Here is a 24264-nt window from a genome sequence, read left to right as displayed (position 1 = left end):
GACGTGATCCCGGAGGAGTGGAAGATAGCCAATGTTACGCCCATCTTTAAAAAGGGATTGAGAAGTGACCCGGGGAACTACAGACCGGTAAGTCTGACCTCGGTCCCGGGGAAAATGGCGGAAGCACTGATAAAAAGATAGCATCAAGGAGCATCTAGAAAGGAATAAACTTATGATAACAAGCCAACATGGCTTCTGCAAGGGAAGATCATGCCTGACGAACTTATTGCACTTCTTCGAAGGAATTAACAAACGGATGGACAAAGGGGACCCCATAGAAATCATATACTTAGACTTCCAAAAAGCCTTTGACAAGGTACCCCATGAACGCCTACTTCGGAAACTGAAGAACCATGGGGTGGAAGGAGACGTACACAGATGGATCAGTAATTGGTTGGCGGATAAGAAGCAGAGGGTAGGAGTGAAGGGCCACTACTTGGACTGGAGGAGGGTCACGAGTGGTGTTCTGCAGAGGTCGGTGCTTGGACCGCTGCTATTCAATGTATTTATAAATGATCTAGAAACAGGGATGAAGTGCGAAGTAATAAAATTCGCAGACGACACCAAACTATTTAATAGGGCTAGGACTATAGAAGACTGCGAAGATTTACAAAGGGACCTGAACAAACTAGGGGAGTGGGTGATGAGATGGCAGATGAAGTTTAATGTAGAGAAATGTAGAGTCTTGCTCGTAGGAAACAGAAACCCGAGGTACAGCTGCACGATGGGACAGCTGTCATTGAGTGAGAGTACCCAAGAAAGGGACTTGGGGGTAATAGTGGACAAGATAATGAAGCTGTCGGCACAGTGCGCTAAGAAAGCGAATAGAATGCTAGGTATAATTAAGAAGGGTATTACAACCAGAACGAAAAAAGTTATCCTGCTGTTGTATCGGGCGATGGTGCGCCCGCATCTGGAGTACTGCGTCCAATATTGGTCGCCGTACCTAAAGAAGGATATGGCGATACTCGAGAGGGTTCAGAAGAGAGTGGCACATTTGATAAAGGGTATGGAAAACCTTTCATACGCTGAAAGATTGGAGAAACTAGGGCTCTTTTCCCTGGAGAAGCGGAGACTTAGAGGGGATTTGATAGAGACTTACAAGATCATGAAGGCATAGAGAAAGTGGAGGACAGATTCGTCAAACTTTCGAAGACTACAAGAACGAGAGGGGGGACAGATTCAAAACCAATGCTAAGAAGTTCTTCTTCACCCAGAGGGGGGGTGGACACCTGGAATGCACTTCCAGAGGGCGTGATAGGACAGAGTAAGGTTTTGGGGTTCAAGAAGGGATTGGATGATTTCCTGAAGGAAAAGGGGATAGAAGGGTATAGATAGAGGATTACTATACAGGTCCTGGACCTGATGGGCCGCAGCGTGAGCGGACTTCTGGGTATGATGGACCTCTGGTCTGACCCAGTAGAGGCATTACTTATGTTCTTATGTTATCTAGAAATTGCTCATTAATATGTCTGAAGAATTAGGTCCCTATCAGATTGCAAAGTAAACGTCACAACAAGGGTAGTCCTCTCCGTAATTACTTCTAAAGAATTTTCCCCAAAATTTGTTAGATTCATCTCACCACCAGCCTCTCCAACCGTGTCAGTAGGAGTAGAACTTTCTAATTTACTCGCCAAGTAGAGAGATTGCACTCTCAATATAGGTGGTAAATTTTCTGTTGAAATTAACAATATCTCTCTCATATCTCCGTAATATTTCAGCTGCTGACACGATTAAAGATTTTGGAAAAGTGAACATTCTCAAATTATTTTTTCTTTGTTTATTTTCCACAAATTCTAACTTTCTGGATATAAGACCTATTTAATCATTTCCATTTCTAAAGTCTTAATTTGATTAATCTGTTCTTCATGCTTTTGGATACTCTCACCGTGTTCTCGCAGCATTTCACCTTGAGTGTTCACCGTGTGGTTGATAGAGGCACAATCATTTTGTACTGTAGTCACTTTCCTCAGGTTGGTGTCCATGATTTCGATAGCCTTCCATAGGGCGTTCAAATTGATTGTCAGGCTTTACTAACTTTCCAAATTGTATGTTCTCTCTCCGGAAGGGCAAAGTTCCTATAGCCTCCTCGCAGGGTGCCAATGTGAGGGCCTCTACGAGACAAACCTCAATCACTGACTTCTTTCCCGTTGTTCATCCAGGCCTTGGGAGGAGTGAGCTACCTCCATACCTGCTGGGCTCTTCCTTCTGGGTTGGAGAGGGGCCTGCCCCTGGTCTGGGCTCAAGGAAACCCATTCCAAAATATAGACAGCAGATATAAATTCTCAAAACTGACACATTTTGATCACTAAATTGAAAATAAAATCATTTTTCCTACCTTTGTTGTCTGGTGATTTCATGGGTCTCTGGTTGCACTTCTTCTGACTGTTTATCCAGCATTTCTTTCTTTCTGCCTCCTGCATGTTTCCTCTCCTCCAGACTTCGTTCCATTCCCCAACCAACATCTCTCTCTGTCCCTCCATGAGTCCAACTTTTTTCTTCCTCTGTCCTCCGCCCCATTGGCAACAAGTCTTCCTCTCTCTCACTGTCTATCTGTCTTGAGAGATCCAGACATCTCTCCCACCTCCTGTACTGCCACATCCATCATGTCTCCCTCTCTCTTCCCCCTGATCATGTGCAGCATTTTTCACCACTGCCCACTAGCCCCATGCCCATTCCTATCACCCCTCTCTAGCACCATGCCACATCTCTCCCTCCATCACTGTGCCCAATATTACCCTACCTTGCATCCCCTCTGTTCCCTCTCCACCACAATATCCAACTCAATAAACAATCTGTGGAATTTCTTGTCAGCAGATCCAATAAAGGCCTTCTCCCCCTGTCACCCTTCTCTCCCTCCCTGCCTTCCAGCCTTTGTCAAGCAAAATATCATGTCCCCCTTACTTTTTTGAACTGCACTCGCTCCTCAGCCCCCAGCAGCACTCCCTGCAATGGATGGCACAAGCAGACCCACACGCTGCACGTGGCTGACTCACAGGTTTCCCTCTGACATCAGAGAGAAGGCTTCTGGGTCAGCCACTTACGTGCAGCACCTGAATCGCTGCGTGCACCGCCCACTGCAAAGAGCGCTGCTGAAGACTGAAGGAGCGAGTGTGGCTCCAAGGTTGTCACACTGTGTTGACTTTGGGAGTGGTGCGGCGAGACAGAGATCATCGGAAGTGGCTTCAGTGAGGGCGGGGGATGGATAGGAACGCAAGATCCTGGGTGGCAGTGGCAGATGCCACCTCTATGGACGGGCAGAAATTGGCAGGAAAGAAAGTGATGTAATTGCAGATAAACAACAAAAATGTCCTTGATCTACTCATAAAACAAAAGATATCAACTTTGAAAAAATCTGCTCCATCCAGAGTTTATGCCTCAGTGCCACCAGGGCATGAAGGGCGCACTATGGACAAGTTTGGCTGCCACTTGTACCAAAACTCCATGTTGGTCAACAGAGTCCTAAACTACAATTTCTATATTTCCTGCTATGTCAAGAAATTGTCATCTTTTGATAGGTACATCCCTTCACAGCAGTTACAGGATTTTTGTCACATCTCTCGCACCCTTGAGTTACCTTCCAGACCCTCAACTATGTCAGTGGCAATGAGACGTCTGGCATGGCTCAGAGTCTCGGACATGGATATCAATCGCCAGGATAGATTGGCTAACATTCTGTACTTGTTTGATGAACTGGTGATTCTATTGAAAATGCTACCCAAAAACTCACTGACCATAAGAAACATTGGGATGCCTTAGTCAAATCCAAGCCTAAGCCTTCATTTTCCAAGTCTTTCAAGCCTTTTTCTTCCAGACCTGCAGAAGAAACAGAAACAACAGCTCTTCGGAAGACTCAGACAGCAGCTCCACAAAAGCCTGCTCATACTTTTTGACGTACTTCTCGAGAGCATAACTGCTGTTCCTCTATCCCAGCTTCTCCCTCAACCCATCGGAAGATGGCTTCAACTCTATTATCCTCGCTGGGAACTGATTACCACAGACCTCTGGGTACTAACAGTGATTCGAGAGGGATACTATCTTCACACTCCAGGTATTTTCTCGTCCAGAAGAAGACGGGAGGTCTTCGTCCAATCTTGGACCTCCGGTGTCTTAACAAGTTTCTAGTGAAGGTAAAATTTCGGATGCTATCCCTAGCAACTTAATATCCTTTCTTAGATTGCAACAACTGGCTATGCTCTCTGAATCTGAAAGAAGCGAGTCCTCCGATTTCAGGCGGCTCGTCACCATTATCAATATAAAGTACTACCCTTTGGCTTTGCATCTTCTCCCACAGTATTCACCAAATGCCTGGTTGTAGTGGCAGCAGCACTATGGTTTCAAGGCCTCCGAGTCTTTCCTTACTTAGATGACTGGCTGATTAAGGATCCTACATCGTAAGGGGTGACAGCGACTTGCATGATAATTTCCTTTCTTCAACAGTTGGGTTTCAAAATCCCAAATTCCAATTTCAACCATCTCATACTCTACAATTTATAGGAGCTCTGCTTGAAACTGATCATCTTAGAGCGTTTGTACTTCAGCAAAGACAAGACAATTTGATTCAACTTTGCACTTTATCATCTGCCATCAATCTCAGCCAGACAAATGATGGTACTCCTGGGCCACATGGCTTCCACAGTGCATGTTTACTCCGTTTGCAAGACTTCATCTCAGGATACCTCAATGGACTCTTGCATCTCGGTGGTCTCAAGCTCTCGACCCACTCTCTCAACACATTACATCATATCTTCAATTTGACAGTCACTACACCGGTGGTTGAACTCTTCCAATCTGTCCTGAGATTTTTTGTTCCATACTCCTCCTCATCAGAAAGTTCTGACCACCAACTCGTCCATTTATGCTTGGGGAGCTCATCTGGACGGTCTTCGTACGCAAGGTCATTGGTCTGCCCAGGACTGCCTTTGTCATATAAATCTGTTGAAACTGGAGCGATCTACAATGCTCTCAAAGCTTTTCAGCAAAGTGATCAATTAGGTCACAGTGTATTACAAAAACAAACAAGGAGGCACAGGTTCTTTCCGTTGTTGTCTGGAGGCCCAGAAGATTTGGACCCGGGCCATTGCGCACAATATATTCCTGAAAGCAGTATACATTCAAAGGGAACAGAATTCACTTGCAGACAGACTCGGCAGGTTTCTTCAACCACACAAGTGGACATTCAACTCTGCAGTTCTGCATCCCATAGTTTCTCAGGGGGACTCCTCGGATAGACTTGTTTGCGTCTCCTCACAACCACAAGCTGCCTTAGTCCTTAGTTTTGCTCCCAGCAGTACTCTCCTCGCTGTCTGGAAGCAGATGCTTTTCTGCTGGATTGGACTTGTGCCTTTCCTCCAATCCCTGGTTTTCCCTTCTACTTCAACTCAGTATCAAGGAACCTATCCCTCTTCAAATTTTCCGTCTCTTCTCACACAGAATCACGGATCTCTTCTGCATCCCAGTCTTTCAGCATTGCACCTGACAGCTTGGTACCTCTCGGTCTAATATCGGCTGACCTTCATCTTTCTCAGTCTGTCAGATTAATCTTGGAAGCATCCAGAAAACTGTCTATGCAGCAGTGCTACCAGCAAAAACGGACACAGTTTTCCACCTGGTGTGCTTTTCATCATCATGAGCCTAAATCCACCTCGGATTATCTTCTTCATTTATCCAATTCAGGTCTCAAAACCAGTTCGATTAGAGTTTATCTCAGTGTCAGTGCTATCAATGCTTTTCACAGACCAGTTGATGGTAAATCTTTCACTGCTCATCCTCTTGTGTCCAGATTCATGAAAGGACTTTTCAGTGTCAAACCACCTCCAGTGGTTTGGGATATTAATGTGTTTCTTGCTGCACTGATGAAGCCTTCTTTCAAACCAATGTCTACGTGTACCTTACATTTCTCTTACTTCAACTCGATGAGTCAGTGAGCTTCAAGCACTAATGGTGGATCCCCCTGTCACAGTATTCCACCATGACAAAGTTGTGTCTCATCTATCCCAAGTTTCTTCCAAAGTTTGTCACAGAATTCCACTTCCAGTGTTCTTTCCTGAGCCTTCTTTCTCACCCTGGGGAAATGGCTTTTCATTCTCTGGACTGCATTGGCTTACTATTTGCAAAGAACTCAACCGCATAGAACGTCTCCTCAACTTTTTGTCTCCTTTGATCCTAACAAGTTGGGACGTCCAGTATTCAAGAGAACTATTTCCAAATGGTTGGCTATGTCATCTGTATATTATACTGAGGAAGGAAAATAAGAGGCCTTAAGGAAGGAGTTCTCATTGACAAAGGCAAACAAGGCCTAAAAGTATGCAGACTCTTAGTGATAGCCTATCACTAATTTCCAGAATTTCCAAAGGCTTTTGCAGCAATAATTTTGGGAAAAACCCGCATTAACAAAAATACATTTCTTCTGAGGTTGACTGTTAGGGCAGTGCAGCGGCTATGATGTGTTTTACGCCTGGCTTCCAGTAATTAAGATAGGGGTAAGGAATTAAATAACAGGCTTCTTCACCCCCACCCCTGCCATTGGCACCAGACCCCAATGCTCATCAAAGGAAGTCTAGACCAGTGGTCTTCACTAATTTTTAAGTTGGGGTCACTTTCGATTTTAATAGAGCCACCAAATAACTGCCCATATCTGTGACAGTTCTGACTAGTGCATATTAATGACATCAGCACACCTTCAAACTTTTCATTGGGGTTATCTTCTAGAAGGCATGAATTTCCAAATGCATTCTCTTCAACTATTGTCCTTTAAGCATGTGACTTTTCCCCCTCATCCACATCACCATTTCTATCCTAAGTTTTACAGAATCAGAAAGTAGTAGAAGAAAAATTATAAAGATGTTGGAGGGCTACCACAGAGGTCTCCAGGGACTGTCATTGGCCCTCGGGCCATGCATTGAAGAACACTGATCTAGACACTGTGGAAATGATGGTAGCACTCATCTGTCCTAAGAAGAGGAAGAGAAGATATTTATCAGTCAGTATTCAGTGGTGCTCAGAATGTCTTTTTTTAAAGCAGTGACTGTGGCAAATTAAATTAGCCCTGGATGTTCAGTGCAGGGCCATGACTGGGCACCAGCATGATATATCTGGGTATGACTAGACATGTCTTGGTTATGGAAACTTAAGTGGTTTCTGGCCTGCTTTTACAGGATTTTAAAAAAGGTTTGGATAATTTCCTAAAAGAAAAGTCCATTAGCCATTAATACATAGTTTAGTTTATTATTATTTATAACCTACCCTTATCCAGAGTGGAGTACAGTTAAACATATATAATAAAAATATACAACACTAAAACAACACATTTCAGACTTAACTAGAATAAATACTCCAGTGTGCTGCTTTGCAGTTGTCTACCATGATTTCCAAAACAAACATAATCAAATCTTAGCAAAAGCCTTGTGCAGCATATACTTCTAAAGTTATTTTCTTTAACATAGATACTGTAAGTTGGTTTGCTTCTTTAAATCAACAGGTAATTTGTTCACCTCATAAGGACCAGCTACTGAGAATGTGCCAACTCATGTTCTGTCTAGTCTTCAACGGTGAAATTGAGGGATCACTGGGTCCCCAAGATGGTCTTAGGAAAATCTACTGCTTATTTCTAGAATAAGCAGTATTAAGCTTTTCAACTGTCTTGGGATCTGCCAGGTTCTTGTGATCTGGATTGGCCACTATTAGAAGCAGAATGCTGGGCTAGATTGACATTTGGTCTGTCCTATATGGCAATAATTCCCTCCTTCCCCTCGACAGGTTGCAGCATCATTTTTGCCACCAGAGCTGCTAGAGGCAGGAGTGAGTGGGCTCCTGCTCAGATTGTCCACTGGACCACCAGGGATGTTTGGGAGAGGGAGAGGGGAGACCATGTTTTGTTGGGGAGTGGATTGAGAGCAAGGAGTGCATTCCCTTGGAGGCTATTTGTTTGGTTAGGTGGGGGGCCAGTAAGGGGGTTAGGCTTCTGTCAGGAGGGAGGGGAAGACAGTATAAAATAGAAACTGGTACTTAGAAGCAGTGTGGGTGCTGGCCAATAATCGGTGCTGGCCCTTCCATAGCTAAATGGACATAGTTAGGGCCACTTGTGTGGTTCTTTCTGTTCATATGGTTGTGTAAACACCAGCACTTAATATTGCTTGGACCCATATATCTCCTGGCTCCTTCCTCACTCAGCCCTCATAATGCCCCTCTCCTTTCCGGATTTGAAATAACTGGTTAGTTTCATTAATATTCAGCAGCACTGCTTGGTTAAATGCCATTGAATTTTGGCCTCTCTTGTCTGCTTAAATCGCTTTGACTATCAAAGTCTTTTATGGGAGCAGCTCTAGGAAGGAGGAAAAGGAATGGACGAAGGGATGGAAATGAATGTGCATCTTTGGGGGAAGGATAGAGCAAGAAGACTTCCGTGGGGGGAAAGAATGCTGAGGGCTTTGCAGATACTTTGCAAATTTCGTACTGTATGTATATGTACCTCACCCTCTATCAAGCCCCCTGTAAGAGAGAACCCAACATAAAAAAAACTAGGTACGGCTGTTTTCCAGATTTTTAGGATAGTCTGTTATGGATTCAACATTGTTGTGTTTTTTTGTTATAAAATATTATGGTACATACTCTGCCTTTAACAGCATGGGCCTGTTTTACAAAGCCACGCACCAACGGCCCCGAAGCCCTTTAAATCTCTATGGGCTTCGGGGCTATTACCGCGCGGCTTTATAAAAGGGCCCTATGTTTAAGCAGAATACGAGGAGATGCTAAAAAGTTCTCAACCCAACCAACTTCATAAATTTTGAGTGTTTTTTTGCCATAATTCTGAATTTTATTTTGCAAAGTGTCAATTTGCATAACCATATTGCTGTGTTTTGACATTATTTCAGATAATTGATTGAACTATGTTAATGAAAAGTGTGGCATTTTCAAGTGTGAAATTCCTATTCCTGCAGAAGAAAGCTCCAAAGGAAGTCCATGAATGTATACAATGAGTGGCAAATGCCCATCATAGTGAAGAAGTGGTGTGCAAACTTTCAGTATGGAGATTTCAAGACCAAAAATGCAGCAAGGTCTGGGAAGCCTCAAATGGCGTCAACTCCTAAAATTGTTGACCATGCCCATAACATGATTTTGGTAGATCGGTGAATATTGGCTAAAATTGCTGAGACACTATAGATAGTTACTGGTGATAAAACATGGTTACACCACTATGATCCTGAAACAAAACCAACAGTTTGTACAAGGAGTAAAAGGGGCTCTCAGGGAGGATAAGGCCATAGTGGCGAGACTGAATTAATTCTTTGCTTTGGTCTTTACGGAAGAAGATGTAAGACTGAACCGGAAATGGTTTTCAAGGGTGTTGATGCAGAGGAACTGAAAGAAATCTCTGTGAATCTGGAAGATGTGCGTAACTAAGCCAAATCAACAAGTTAAAAAGTGATAAATCACCTGGAACGGATAGTATACATCCCAATATACTAAGGGCTCCTTCTACTAAGCTGCGCTAATGGTTTTAGTGCGTGCTGCTTTGCTGTGCGCGCTAGACGCTAACGCCAGCATTGAGCTGGCATGTAGCGCGGGATTAGCATGCGCCACAATGCGGTGCACACTAAAAACGCTAGCGTACCTTAGTTAAAAGAGCCCTAAAAGAACTGAAACATGTAATTGCTGACCTGTTGTTAGTGATCTATAACCTGTTGCTAAAATCGACAGTACCTGAAGATTGGAGCGTGGCCAACGTTATGCCTATTTTTAAAAAAGGTTCAAGGCTGAGATCCAGGAAATTACAGAACGGTAAGCCTGACTTCAGTGTCGGGTAAAACGGTGGAAACAATTATTAAAAAATAAAATTGTGGAACACGTAGACAAACATGATTTAATGAAACTGTCAGCATAGGTTCAGCTGAGGGATATCTTGCTTCACCAATTTGCTTGACTTCTTTGAAGGTGTGAATAAAACATGTGGATAAAAGTGAGTTGGTTGATATAGTGCAGTGTTCTTCAACCTTTTTTCACCCTTGGACCGGCAGAAATAAAAGAATTATTTTGTGAACCAGCAAACTACTAAAACTGAAATAAAAAACCCACATTTCTGCCCCTTCTCCGCGAGCTCGGTCCCTGCAAACCATCTGATCCCATCCGCACAAGCCTCAAATAGTTATGATTTTATATTGAACGTATTTTATTAAAGTATAAAAAGAAACAATATTCTGTACGATTGTCATTTTATAATACAAATATACAGAGAAAGGACCAACAAAACCCCTGTCTCCCTTCCCCTTCATATATATCCCCTCTACTATCAAGAAAACTGAACAAGCCAAATCATTACAGAATGCTACACAGAAATATCATGCTAACAGAATACTGCAGTCACACATGACAGGAATAGTGTTAAGGGAGTGCCCCCTTGTCAGAGAGAGTCCTAAGCCAGCTGGAAGCTAAAGATGCACTGCCTGGACTTTGCAGTCCCTTGTTATGTCTCTAGCAGGATATATATTTCAAATCTGATATATTCTAATGACAAAATAGAAATAAAATTATTTTTTTCCAACTTTTGTTGTCTCTGGTTTCTGCTTTTATCTTCTTTTTACTCTTTTCCTTCCAGCGTCTACCCAGTCTCTTCAATCCAGCATCTGCCCGTTCCATCCACTGTCTTCCCCTTCCAGAAACTGTCTCCCCCTGCCATCTCTCCTCTAGACCCCCCCTCCTTTGGTCTGGCATCCATCATCTTCCCTCTGTTCCCTCATGGTCTGGCATCTTTCTCCTTTCAGCTCTCTTTCCCTCCCCCTGTGGTTTTTAGCATCTTTCTTCTCATTTCCTCCGCTCAGATCTGATATCTCTGTCTCATTCCCCGTTCTATGGCATCTCTTTCTCCTCTCTCTCTCTCTTCCCTTTCCTTCTCTGGTCTTCCTTCTTTATTTTCTGCCTCCGTCTAAATTAAATTCTTTCTTATTATACAGTCCTCAGTTTCCCTCTTTTCACTGTGTCTACTAGTGCTGCCCGATTCACGATTCGAATCGATTCAATTAAAAAAAAAATAAAAAATCGGCCTCCCGATTCAATGGCCAACCCTTTCCCCCGTGCCTTCCTAAAGCAGGAGCTCCAGCGCTGCCTCTTGCTGGCCATCCGTGACTGCTCCTGCTTGAGGAGGGGGGTGGGGTCGGTCAGAAAGGCCTCCCCCAGCTTGCCCGCTCTTGCCTCCCCCAGCTTCCCTTCTCTTACCTCCTTAAAGCTAGTAGGGCAGCTTGCAGGCTCCCTGGTGTTATAGCGATCCCTGCAGCTGCCCGTGGTCCTCAGCGGCAAGTTCTCTTTGCCGCGATCCTGCCCCTGCTCTTACGTCAGGGGCAGGATTGCGGCAGAGAGAACGTGCCGCTGAGGACCATGGGCAGCTGCAGGGATCGCTATAACACCAGCGAGCCTGCAAGCTGCCCTATTAGCGTTAAGGAGGTAAGAGCGGGGAAGGTGCAGGCTGTGGCTTGAGCAGGCGTTCGTTCGGCCGGGGGGGGGGGGGGGAAGAGGCCTTCGCGCGGGGAGGAAGAGAGAAAGGGCCTTCAGGGCAGGGAAGCAGAGGGAGGAGGAGGAAGAGTTCCTTTGGCGGTTCATAGTCTTAAGAGCGCGAGACAGATGTGGGCCGACAATTCAGTGCGCCATAGAAAATCCTTCTTTTAAAGCACTCCGACGGGGGGTGTTGATGGGGAATCCCCCACTTTACTTAATAGTGATCGCGTTGGCGTTGGGGGGGGGGGGTTGGGGAGTTGTAACCCCACATTATACTGGAAACTTAACTTTTTCTCTATTAGGGAAAAAGTTAAGTTTTCAGTATAATGTGGGGGGTTACACCCCCAACACAGCAGCGCGATCCCTATTAAGTAGAGTGGGGGGTTCCACCCCACACCTCCTGTCGGAGCCCTTTAAAAGAAGATTTTTCTGCGGCGCGCTTAAGACCCGTCACCCCTTTGGCGGTGGGGAGACAGGCCTGTGCAGAGGGAGGAGGAGGAAGGAGTAAGAGGGGAGATGCCAGACCTGGGGGTGAAGTGAAGGGAAGAGAGAGACCAAAAAGAGGGGGAGGAAAGCAGAGGAGAGGTGCTGGACTAATGGAGAGAGGGAGACAGAAATGCAAGACCACAAGGGGAAGGGTACAAGAGGGACAGATACTGCTCCAAAGTAGGTGGGCAAGGTGCAGGATGGCAGGAGTGATAGTAGGAGAAAGCCTGTACCTGGGGAAGGGGATACAGGAGGTAAGGAAGAGAGAAAGAAGAAGCTGGATATGGGGAGAGATAAGATGCTGGGCATGGAGGGAGCATAGGAATAAGGACACAGAAGAAAGATGCTGGATGAAAGGGTAGAATAGAAAAGGAGAGATGGTGGATCTGTGGATGCTGAGGTCCATCGCTGCAGCTGCGGGGGGATGGAAATGAAAAAAAGGAAAGATGCCAGACCTCCGGGGGAGGAAAGGGAAACAGAAGGGGAGGACAGAGATGGAAGATGGATGGTTAGTACGGAGAAAGAAGGAGAACCTGATCAGAAGACAATCAAACCAACACGGGACCAACAAGATTTGAAAAATGACCAGACAACAAAAGGTAGGAAAAATAATTTTATTTTCTGTTTTGTGATTACACTATGTCAGATTTGAAATGTGTATCCTTCCAGAGTTGATGTTGGACCGCAAACGTGAGCTAGGATTTAATAGAGAGAGGAAAAGTATTTTTTGTTTGTTTATTTTGTTTACACCACAGGACCAGTGTGGGTAGAAGAGGGCAAAGAAGGTGAAGAAGCTATAAAATAAACCCACCAGGATGTTTGGAAAAAACCACCCAATTGGGCAGGAAAATCGAATCGAAAAATCAATTCAATAGGATGAATCTAATCGAAATTTTTTTTTCCTGAATCGGGCAGCACTAGTGTCTACCCACAGCATGCCACCCCTTTCTTTCACCCCTCCACTATCTCACTAACTCTATCTTCTTCCTCCATCCAGCATATGACCTTTTTCTTTATCCCTCCTTCCATCCAGTATGTGTTCTCTTTCTCCACTTACATTCAGCATTTGCTCCCCCTTCTCCCCACTTCCATCATCTGCCCTCCTCTCTCTCTTCCCCCAACTTCCATCATCTGCCCCCTTCTCTCAATCTCTCCATCCAGCACAGGCCCATCTCTCTCCCTTCCTCTCACCTTTCTTTCCGATTTTGGCAACAAGATCAGCAACGTGCCTCCCCCCCCCCCCCCGCGATGAAACTCAAAATTGGCAACGGGCCTCCTCCCCTGGCATCAACAGCACTTCAAATCGGCAACGCGGTGCTCAGCCCTAAGCTTCCCTCTGACTCTAACTGGCTGGGCGGAAACAGAAAGCTGAGTCAGGGAAGCTTTGGGCTGAGCACCGTGTTGCCGATTTGAAGTGCTGTTGATGCCGGAGGGGAGAAGGAGGCCCGTTGCCGAATTTGAGTGCAGTCGCGGGAGGGGGGAGGCCCGTTGCCGATCTTGAGTGCCGGGGGACCCGTTGCCGATCTTGAATTGCGTCGCATGGGGGTGGCCGCCGCCAATGCCGCTCATCGCCATTGCAGCCTAGACGCTGCTGATGGCCCCAATCCGATCTTGCTGGCCCTGTACGGACTGGCAGGAATATTCTGCGGACCGGCGGTTGGAGAACAGTGATGTTAGTGCATCTAGGTTTTCAGAAAGCTTTTAATAAAGTTCCTCATTAGAGGCTCCTGAGAAAATTAAAGAGTCATGTGATAGATTGGAAAGTTAAATTGTGGATTAGGAATTAGTTAGCGGATAGAAAACAGAGGGTAGGGTTAAATAAATGGTCATCTTTCTCAATGGAGGAGAGTAAACAGTGGAGTGCCGCAGGGATTTGTATTGGGACTGGTGCTATTTAACTTATTTATAAATGATCTGGAAATTGGAACGATGAGTGAGGTGATTAAGTTTGCAGATGACACTAAACTGTTCAAAGTTGTTAAAACGCATGCAGATTGTGAAACATGTAAGGCAGACCTTGGAAGACTGGGCAACAAAGTGGCAGAAAACTGGAAGTGGTAGAAAACTGAAATACTCTTCCGGAGTCTGTTTATAGAGGAAAACATCCTCCAGGGATTCAAGACAAAGTTGGACAAGTTCCTGCTAAACTGGAACGTACGTAGGTGAAGCTGGACTCATTTAGAGCACAGTTCTTCAACCACCAGTCCGCAGAAAATTTCTGCCGGTCCTCACAGGGCCGGCGAGATCAAGTCGGCAGTTAAATTTCCTGCCGACTGCGGTTCCTGCTCACTAATGTTCCTCCCAGCCTCAGGCGATTAAGACAGTCTGCCGACGTCGGGGCCTTCCCTCTGTGAGTCTCGCCTGTTGGGAAACAGGAAGTTGAAACAAAATAGGCGGGACTCAGAGAATGAAGGTCCCGACGTCGACAGCCTGTCTTGATCGCCGCCCCTGCCGAGTTGCTGAAGAGGGCCGCGGGGAAGTTACAAGTAGAATGGAGAGAGCTGCAGATACAGGTGCAGGTGGAGGGAGATGGTCAGCGTGTGCGAGCAAGATCCTGGGGAGCCTTCACAGTGACTTCCTCCCCTCCCACCAGCTCTCCTACTTGCCAGGGCAGTGATTTACCAGCAAGTTCCTGCAGGCAAGTACTGAGAGCTGCTGGAAGGGGAGACAGCCACTGTAGGAGGCAGGGAAGCTGCTGGATAGAGGGAGAGCTGTTACTGGACTTGGAGAGAGTTAGAAGGAGAGATGCTGCTGGGAGGGGAGGAGGGAAATTGATGGGAAGAGAGTTAATGTTGGATAGAGGGAGGAGAGAAGGGAGAAGGAAAAAAAGGAAGGAGGGAAGGGAGAAAGAAAAAGGAAGGAAACAGCTGGCAGGGAGATTACAGGAGGGGAAGGGGGTCAGGGTGGAATGGAGAGATCAGATGAGGGAAAGGGGAGAGAGAGGAATGAGAAAGTAGAGAGACATTGATGCTGGAAAGGGGGTCAGCAGAGAAATGAAAGAGGGATAAAGATGCTAGATCTGATGTAGGAGAGATAAAAATGAAGAAGGCAGTGAAGCTGGAATGAATGATGTAAAAAAGAGAGATGAGGAACAGGCTGGATGGACAGGGAAGAGGGGCATAGAAAGAAGTCAGATACATATGGAAGGGGGAGAGGGCAGACATTGGATGGAACGGGCAGATGCTGGAAGGAAAAAAGTGAAAAGAAGATGAAAGCAGAAACCAGAGACAACAAAAGGTAGAAAAAAATAATTTTATTTCTCTTTTGTCATTAGAATATATCAGATTTGAAATATATATCCTGCTAGAGACATAACTGGGGATTGCAGTATTCTGTTAGCATGATATTTCTATGTAGCATTCTATAATAACTTGGCTTGTTCAGTTTTCTTGATAGTAGAGGGGATATATGTGAAGGGGAGGGGAGACAGGGGTTTTGCTGGTCCGTGCACTGTATATTTGTATTTATAAAATCACAATTGTTCAGAATATTGTTTCTTTTTATACTTTAATAAAATACGTTCAATATAAAATCATAATTGCGGCTTGTGCAGATAGGATCAGATGGTTTGCGGGGACCGAGCTCGCAGAGATGGGGCGTAAACGGGGTTTTTAAATTTTAGTCCTAGTAGTTTGCCGGTCCACAAAATAATTCTTATTTCTGTTGGTCCACAGGTGTAAAAAGGTTGAAGAACACTGATTTAGAGCACTGGTTTTTGACCTGTGGGCCGCTGCGTGAGCGGACTGCTGGGCATGATGGACCACTGGTCTGACCCAGCAGCGGCAATTCTTATGTTCTTATATTTAATATGGACAAATGCAAAGTGATGCACTTTGGGAAGAATAACCCGAATCACAGTTACTGGATGCTAAGGTCCACCTTGGGGGGTTAGCACCCAAGAAAATATTTGGGTGTCATTGTAGACAGTACGATGAAACCTTCTGCCCAATGTGTGGCAGCAGCCAAAAAATCAAAGAGGATGCTAGAAATTATTAAAAAAGGATGGTTAACAAGACTAAGAATGTTATAATGCTCCTGTATCGCTCCACATTGCGACCTCATCTGGAGTATTGCATTCAATTCTGGTCTCCTTATCTCAAGAAAGATATAGCAACACTAGAAAAGGTTTAAAGAAGAGCGCCCAAGATGATAGAGGGGATGGAACTCCTCTTGTATGAGGAAAGACTAAAAAGGTTAGGGCTCTTTAGCTTGGAAAAGAGACAGCCGAGGGGGAGATATGATTGATGTCTACAAAATCTGAGTGGAGTAGAAGGGGTACAAGTGGATCGATATTTCACTCTCAAAAATTACAAAGACTAGGAGACACTGGATGAAGTTACAGGGAAATACTTTTAAAACCAATAGGAGGAAATATTTTTTCACTCAGATAATAGTTATGCTCTGGAACGCATTGCTAGAGGTTGTAAAAGCAGATAGCATAGCTGGTTTTAAGAAAGGTTTGGACAGTTTCCTGGAGGAAAAGTCCTTGGTCTGTAAGACATGGGGGAAGCCAGTGCTTGCTGTGGAACGGTAGCATGGAATGTTGCTACTCCTTGGGTTTTGGCCAGATATTAGGCACCTGGATTAGCCACTGTGAGAATGGGCTACTGGGCTTAGAAACAAAGAAACATGACGGCAGATAAAGGTCAAATGGCCCATCTAGTCTGCCCATCCATAGTAACTATTATCTCTCTCTCTCTCTGAGAGATCCCCCGTGCCTATCCCAGGCCCTCTTGGATTCAGACACAGTCATTGATAGACCATTGGTCTGATGTATGTAATGGCGGCACTCAGATTCTCCAAGACTAAAGAAATTTAAGATCCAGAAGTCAGCAGGAAAGGTCATGGTCACAGTGTTTTGGGATCAGGAAGGTGGAAAATACTATCTTCCAAGGGGCCAAACAGTTAATGCAAAATAGTACTGTACTTGCTATGCCAATTAAAGGAGGCGTTGAAAGAAAAAAAGGAGAGAGAAGCTACGGAAAGGAGTTTGCTTTATGCAAGACAGTACACCTGCTCACAAGGCAAAACGATGGATGTATGATGCAGTTGGGGTTTCAGTGCATAGAACCATTCACCCTACTCACCAGATCTTGCTCCATCTGATTATTTTCTGTTTTCAAACCTTAAAAAGATTTTTGATAAAAAGGGCAACAGTTTTCAAGTGTTTCGGAGGTGATGGCAGCAGCAGAGCAGTATTTCAGTGACAAGACGTCGGAGTATTTTTTTGGAAGGGTTATAGAAGCTTAAGACACGATGTGCCAAGTGCATTCAACTTAGGGGTGAATATGTAGAATAACTTTTAAAATTCCTTTCTTGGTTGGGCTGAGAACTTTTCAGCACCCTCTCATATATGTAACCAAATTAAATTAAAAATCTGTTTACGTGTTTGTCATATATACTTTATTATATAGTTTTAAAGTGTGTATGTCAAATGCCAGGATTAAAGTAATAAATCAATGATTCATTTTACTTTTCTCATTGTATTTTTGTTCTTTTCTGAATTCAATTCTTATCTTATATCTACCTGAACCTTGTCTTTCAGAACTGGATAGAACCCAAGCCAGGAGAGATGGAGGGTTTAAGAATAACTGGAGCTTTAATCGGTCAGAAGAAAGTGAAGGAGATGCAGAAAGAGAGTAAGAATGGTCATGGATTACAAAAATAAAATCGAATTCAGACTTAAAGTTGTCATTTGCTAGTAATTCTCAAATCCATCTTAAGGAAATCCAAGTTTCTAAGTTTATTTCAATTTTCTATCCCACACCAAGGGTCATAGCCTTCTGGGCAGCTTACATTCTAAAAAACCAAGCAATTTGATTTACATAAATCAGTAAATAAAACAATCTAAATTAAAATTAGTTTAAAAATTACATAAATCAGTAGTCAAATATCTAAATTTCTAATGTCTCCAGGGTTCTCTCCCTATCGAACTGCTGTTAACCATTCCCTTTTGGAGTGTTTAGGTGGTTAATTTATTTGCTATACTGTCCCATGAAATAAAACAAAACAATTTATGCCATCATTGGTTAAGAATATGTAAAAATAGGACAAGCTTAAAAGTTAGGTAACAACTAAATAGATAAGGTGCAGGTCATAGAATTCACAAATTCTACTGAGGTCAGGTCATAGAATTCACAAATTCATCATTTTCTAGACCATTCAAATTGAGAAAATGTTACAGTGCATTGCTCTTTTCAAGACATTAAAGAAAGATAGATAACTATAAGCCTTTGTTCAAAGGTCTAATTTGTGCTAAATAAGTTAAATTCAGAATGTGGTAGCTAGGATTGATTAAGATTCTGCCAGCATATTCATTCCATATTAAGAGAACTGTATTGTCTTCTGCAATTTATTTAATTAGAGTTGGCCTTCAATAAATAACCTCATAAGAAATTACAGTAAATTCATACAAAAATATGGTAAGGTTCCATATTAAATTTAAGATTTTAAGTCTCTTTAAAGTTAAATAATGTTAGCTGCGCTGTTAAGTTTCTAGTAATTTGATTTGTAAGGGTTTCTGGGGACAGAGATAGAGTCCCCCACCTCCAAAACCCCATTCCCTGAATTTTTTTAAACTTCAGGGGAGCCCCTATGAGCCTTTTTGGCACAAATTCACTGGTGGCAACCATCTTGGATTTTAAATGATCTTTTTTTTTTCTAAAGTTTTCTCCTGCCTCAGAACCTCTTGATTTTGCTCAAAATTGATTGGGATGTTCTGCCCCCATATCATGCCAGTTTTGTTCTGGATGACAAAGGAGTGCCTTTGTACCGTGTGCTGTGTGGCATGTAAGAGAGCAATAGTAGCCTTGGTCTTGGCCTCCTTTGAGTCTGCTAGGACTGGGGAACTGCAGGGGGTCTGGGTGGCTGTGAAGAAATCCTTCCCTGAGACCCCAAACATGCAAAACGTAAGTGTGGAAGCGGTGGAGCCCAAGAAAAGCCAGTCTGAGGTCCTGCAGGACTCTATGGGGCCTCCTGTTCAGGGGATTACCTTGGATTTTGTTAAGTTCCAGTGGAAAGCCTATTTGAGGGATTTGGGATGCTCTGTGCTGCCTATAGGCAATGCCGTTTTTAGACCAGTGAGAGAGTCTGTTGCAGGAGACCTTCCTACCACTAAGGAATCCAACACCCAACCTGAGTGACCAGGACTCGGAGGATTGGAGATTGGGACAGTAAAGGCATGAAATCCAGAGTGTGGTTTCTTGCCCGGAGTCTCTGTCTCCCTTGTAGAGACCAGAGGTCAGGAGGCAATGGTTCCGCTCAACCAGGGAGATAATCCCTCTGTGTGGTGGCTTTTTAAGTCTGCTACCATGTTCATGTTATTACGGATGCACTCAGAAAATTGAAGCTGGACCTGCAACAGCCATCGACCTCACAGTGCACTTTCAGGAGTGCAATAAATGCTCAGACTACTTTTTTTCCCGTGCACCTGGACATCACCTTGGTAGTCATTGAGCAATGGGAGACTCCAGAAGGCTCTCTAAAGGTAGCCAAGACTGTCAAAACTTGGCTCTGGAATTTCAGCAACAAAGGATGGACAGGATTGCAAGGTAGACGTGGTTCTTAGGAGGCAATTTGAAGTGCTAGCTTTGGGAATCGAAACTGCAGCGGCAGACTCATTTGTGGCACATGCCTGCCACACCAGACTGCGGCAGAGGAGGATATAAGCCCCCAGCTGGTGCTGGAAGGGGGAGATTATGTTGCGGATTCTCTCTATGACGACGACAGAGTTAAGAGCAAGGTGTCGGCGTATTCTGCTTCACCTGCAGGATGCTCTGGATCAGGCAGTGGGTGGGTGATTCAGCCTCTGATACCCCCTTAAACAGACTGACTTTAAAAGGGCATATATTATTTGGTAAGGGCTTAGATAAAGCCATTGTGGTAGATTGCTGTCCTAAGACTTTGGCAGACAGCAGATCTCGCTGACCCACTGGGGGAAGCAGGGGCAATTTTCATTCCTCACGACATTCCCATCAGTATTACACAGGTGTCTCTGCTCAGATATCTTATTAGGCATCCAGAAAGAGATTTGGCAGCTCCAGACGTCGGCAACCCTTGGGGTCTCATGTCAGTCCTGCCTCCGAGAAGACACGATACTAAGGTGAGAGCTGCACTCCCGCACATTGACGGGAGGCTGTCAATGTTCTAGAGGGCATGGGATCAAATTTCCTCAGACCACTTGTTCTAGATCTTATTCGAGAGTGTCACAAAATCGAGGCTGGACGGCCAGAAAAGGAGGCCAGGATCCAAGCGACGATGCAAAGGCTAATACGTATTCAAGCCGTAGAACCAGCCCCTGACAAAGAATTGCACTCTGGCAGATACTCCATATACTTCATGGTGCCCAAAAAAGGCACCGAAGACTGCAGACCGATTCTGGACCCGAAATCTATAACTGTGGCCCTGAAAGTACCACACTTCCACATGGAGACAGTCCAGTCAGTAATTGCTGCGGTGGTACTGGGGGGAATTCCTAGCTTCCCTAGATCTGATGGAGGCGTGCCTTCATATCCCCATATTTCCAGCCCACAGGAGATATCTAGAATGTTGCCCGAGTAAGACCTGGGCTTCAGTGTCTCTATCTTATATTTTTAAGTTTTTAGTTATATTTAGTTTTGTTTTGTTGATTTCTACTTTATTTTTCTACGTTATTCATAGTTTTACAGGGTTCTGTACTTTTTTCTTTTAATTTTCACTCGGGGGAGCTTGACAGTTATAGAATCACAGCATAACTGTCTACTAACCTAAAGGCCTGGAATGGTTAATTTTCAGCAGAGGCCCTTCCTACCTGCATGTGGTGACTAGAGATCGTTGTTGGAGGCGGGACCAGTGGAGGCATTGTTGATCACTGCTGGTTGATGCCAGACTCCGGTGCGACCGTCTGTGCAGCCTTTGGATTCCTGTATATTAAAGCATAACTTTATTTCCAGTTCTGTCCCCTATAAATCAAAGGAAAAAGTATTATCTCTGTGGAAGGCTTGTGGAGTTATGGAAGGCTATGTGTTAAGGCTATGAGTCAAACAAAAAGTAAAGGTGCACATTGTGGACTTCTCAGGCATTTCCAGAACAAGAATTTTAAATATATGACATCATTCTCTAGTGCGTATTGCACTCGTTATGTGACCAATATGCAGGAGTTGACAGAAGCATATATTCACATATAAACAGGAGGTCTGAAATCTTAGTTTCCTTCCCCATTGATTTTCCTTTCCCATTGATAATAGTATGCTCACACATAGTGCAATATTCACAAACAGAGTTCAAAATTTATGAAATGGTTACCCAATCTTTAATCTTTAATGAATCACCTCAGAGAAAATATGTTCTATGGGGTTTTCTATCTTGTCTTCTGATCAGTTATAGTAAAAGTACATGTTGGGCATACAAGGCACGATTAGTAAACTCTTCTAATCACCCCTCACTGGGTGCCCTCTTTCTAAAATCTGGCACGCATGCCAGCTAGCATAGATATCTCTTTATAATAATTTTATTTCTGTTCTTTTAATTGCTTTTGCATATCTTAATTAGTGAAAAAAAAGAAGTTATATTAGGATGGATGGGGCCTGGAGTCGGGTCATATTATTATGTAGCTCTGACTTTCTGATTCCTACAATTAGAGAATCAGAGATGTTATTTTGGTTATTGGGTTAGGGATATGGGTAGGTAATTGGGGAAGGGTTAAGGTGTTTGGGAGGGCTCTCAGGACTGCTTTTGGGTTACTTTGGGTTTGTTAATTATTGTATTAGTCATTCAATTCTTTGATTTAATATTTTATTCTTTACCAAAATATATTGTTGATGTACATTAAATTGTTCCTTATTTTTATTTATACATATCATGACAGTAATATCTCCTGTCACCTGTGGTGAAGGCTGGGCACCCTGGTGTAAATCTCATGTTTTTTTTGTTCATTGCTTTCTTTGCTACCTGGGACGATTGGGGCTCAATCTCTTTCTTCATTGCGAATAGTCACATGGAATGTGTCTGGGATAAACTCGCCTATCAGACGGACCAAATTGCTTTCTTATTTACGTCGCAAAGAAGTAGATATTGCTTGTTTGCAAGAAACTAAACTATCTGATGCAGAACATTTGAAACCTAAATCTGGTTGGGTTGGTGAGATCTTTTATTCTTCCACAAATTGTAAAAAAGGTAGGGTAGCGATATTGATTAATAAAAGATTGCTGTGTCAAACTAAACTAATTGCTACAGATATTATGGTCACTTTGTACTCCTGAAAGTGATCCTAAGTACATTTAGTTTTAACCTTTTAGTAGTATATGCTCCCACTACTTATGAACATGCTTTTTTCCAGTCTTTAGTTAAAACAATCTTAGAGCATGATGCTTTTCACTTAATTTTGGCTAGAGACTTGAATCAAGTGCTTGATCCTTCTCTTGATAGGTCTTCTCCAGGCCAGCAGCCTTCTGCCCCACATAAGAGAGTTCCTTATTTGTGTTCCACATTGGACATGGTAGAGCAGGGAAGCACAACTCCGGACCTTGAGGGCCGAATCCAGTCGGGTTTTCGGGATTTCTCCAGTGTATTTGCATGAGATCTATTTGCCTGCACTTCTTCCATTGTATGCATGTTGATCTCATGCATATTCATTTGGGAAATCCTGAAAACCTGGCCTGGTGAGGGCCAAAGTTGTGCACCCCTGTGGTAGATCCATGGAGATTGTTACATCCTGTTGATAGGGATTATACACATCTTTCCAGATTTTACTTGACATGGTCACGTATACAGTAGATTATGTTCTTGTCACTTAATCTTTGTTTTCTCAAATTCTTTCTTCTACAATAGTCTATTTCTGATCATGCTATGGTGCTAGTTGATTTAGATATTGGTACACGAAGAAGTGGTGGTTGGCGATTTCCTGCTTACCTATTTGATGATTCTCATTTTCAACAGTATTTATTAGAGTGATGGGTGGATTATACACAATTTAACTCTAATTGCACTGATAACCAAGTCCTTTTTTGGGAAGCTTCTATGGTGGTTTTAAGAGGTGATATTGCTTATGTAGCAGCATGAAACCGCCGTATTGCTACTAAAGTCATCTCTCTTGAACACCAATTTCAATGTGCTAAAAAGACCTACATTTGTCGTCCCACAATTGTTGGCTGCACAATTGTTGGCTGCACAATTGGCTTTGAATACATTATTACATGAAAGAAGCAAGCATAACACCCTTTTTTGCAAACATTGTTTTTTCCGCTTTGGTAATTGTTTTGGGCATTTACTTGCAAATCTCACTAAAATCTAGAATGGTCCTAGGTTAATTCATTCCATTCATTTGCCAGATGAATCTTTGACTAATGCTTCTGATAAAATTTCCCAAGCCTTTTGTGATTATTTTTCCCGCCTTTATATGACTGATACATCGTCACAGCCTTCTTTAATTCAAGCATACCTAGAAGATGCATCTTTGCCTAATTTGACTTCACAGATGCTTGAATCATTGAATGCGCCTTTACGTGCAGTAGAGATCCAACAAGTAATTAAGTCTTTGTCTACGTGTAAAAGTTCCAGGACCTGATGGGTTTACTACGGAGTATTATAAACTGCTCCATCCGGGAGTGATGGTAGATTATTTTAATACTTGTGTGGAAGACTCTTCTTTCCCTCTCGGTGCCACTGATGCTTTAATCACTTTGATTCCCAAATCTATAAAGGAACTTCAATACGTAGATTCTTATCGTCCCATATCTTTACTTAATGTAGATCTTAAGATCTTTGCACGGGTGTTAGCAGATTATTTAGCATCTCATCTACCTCTATTAATAGGGGAAGAACAGGTTGGTTTTGTACGTGGTCGTCAGTCTGTTCTACATGTTCGAAAAGTTTTGACTGCATTGGCGACTGGTCAAGCAACAGCAGTATCAGGATTGCTAGCAAATTTAGATGCAGAGAAGGCTTTTGATCGAGTAGAGTGGTCTTTTCTATTTTCTACATTGTCTCATATGGGCCTTTCTGGATAGTTCTTGGATTGTTTGCATGTCTTATATGCTGACCCCTGAGCATCTATTCTCATTAATGGGACTTGATCCTCTTCTTTTGTTATTTCAAGAAGCACCCTTCGGGGATGCCCTCTTTCTCCGTTATTGTTTCTTCTTTACTTGAAACCTCTCTTACGTACTTTAAAGAGAGATGTTCAAATAACTGGTCTCTCTGTAATGGGTCATGAATTAAAAGTACAGTGGAACCTTGGTTTACGAGCATAATTTGTTCTAGAAGCATGCTCGTAAACTAAAATACTTGTATATCAAAGCGAGTTTCCCCATAGGA

At 43.5% G+C, this 24264-nt stretch overlaps 1 protein-coding gene across 10 annotated transcripts in view; it reads left to right on the top strand.

Annotated features, from left to right (window-relative positions):
- Positions 1 to 24264, top strand: part of SENP6 (SUMO specific peptidase 6) — a 373212-nt gene that overhangs the window by 8406 nt on the left and 340542 nt on the right. For 5 of the 10 annotated variants that reach the window (XM_033935428.1, XM_033935423.1, XM_033935424.1 and 2 more), the window contains exon 2: positions 17519 to 17612. The exons of 2 other annotated variants lie outside the window; for them this stretch is intronic. In XM_033935428.1, the coding sequence (XP_033791319.1) occupies positions 17519 to 17612 (94 nt within the window). Of the gene's footprint in view, positions 1 to 17512; positions 17613 to 24264 lie in introns of those variants that run through there. 3 more of the 10 variants (XM_033935432.1, XM_033935431.1, XM_033935429.1) reach the window with 1 other exon arrangement.

Source organism: Geotrypetes seraphini, chromosome 3 (assembly GCF_902459505.1).
Source record: "Geotrypetes seraphini chromosome 3, aGeoSer1.1, whole genome shotgun sequence".
Classification (NCBI taxonomy): Eukaryota; Metazoa; Chordata; class Amphibia; order Gymnophiona; family Dermophiidae; genus Geotrypetes; species Geotrypetes seraphini.
Note: the sequence above shows the minus strand (reverse complement) of the source record. Positions and strands in the feature narration are given on the sequence as shown.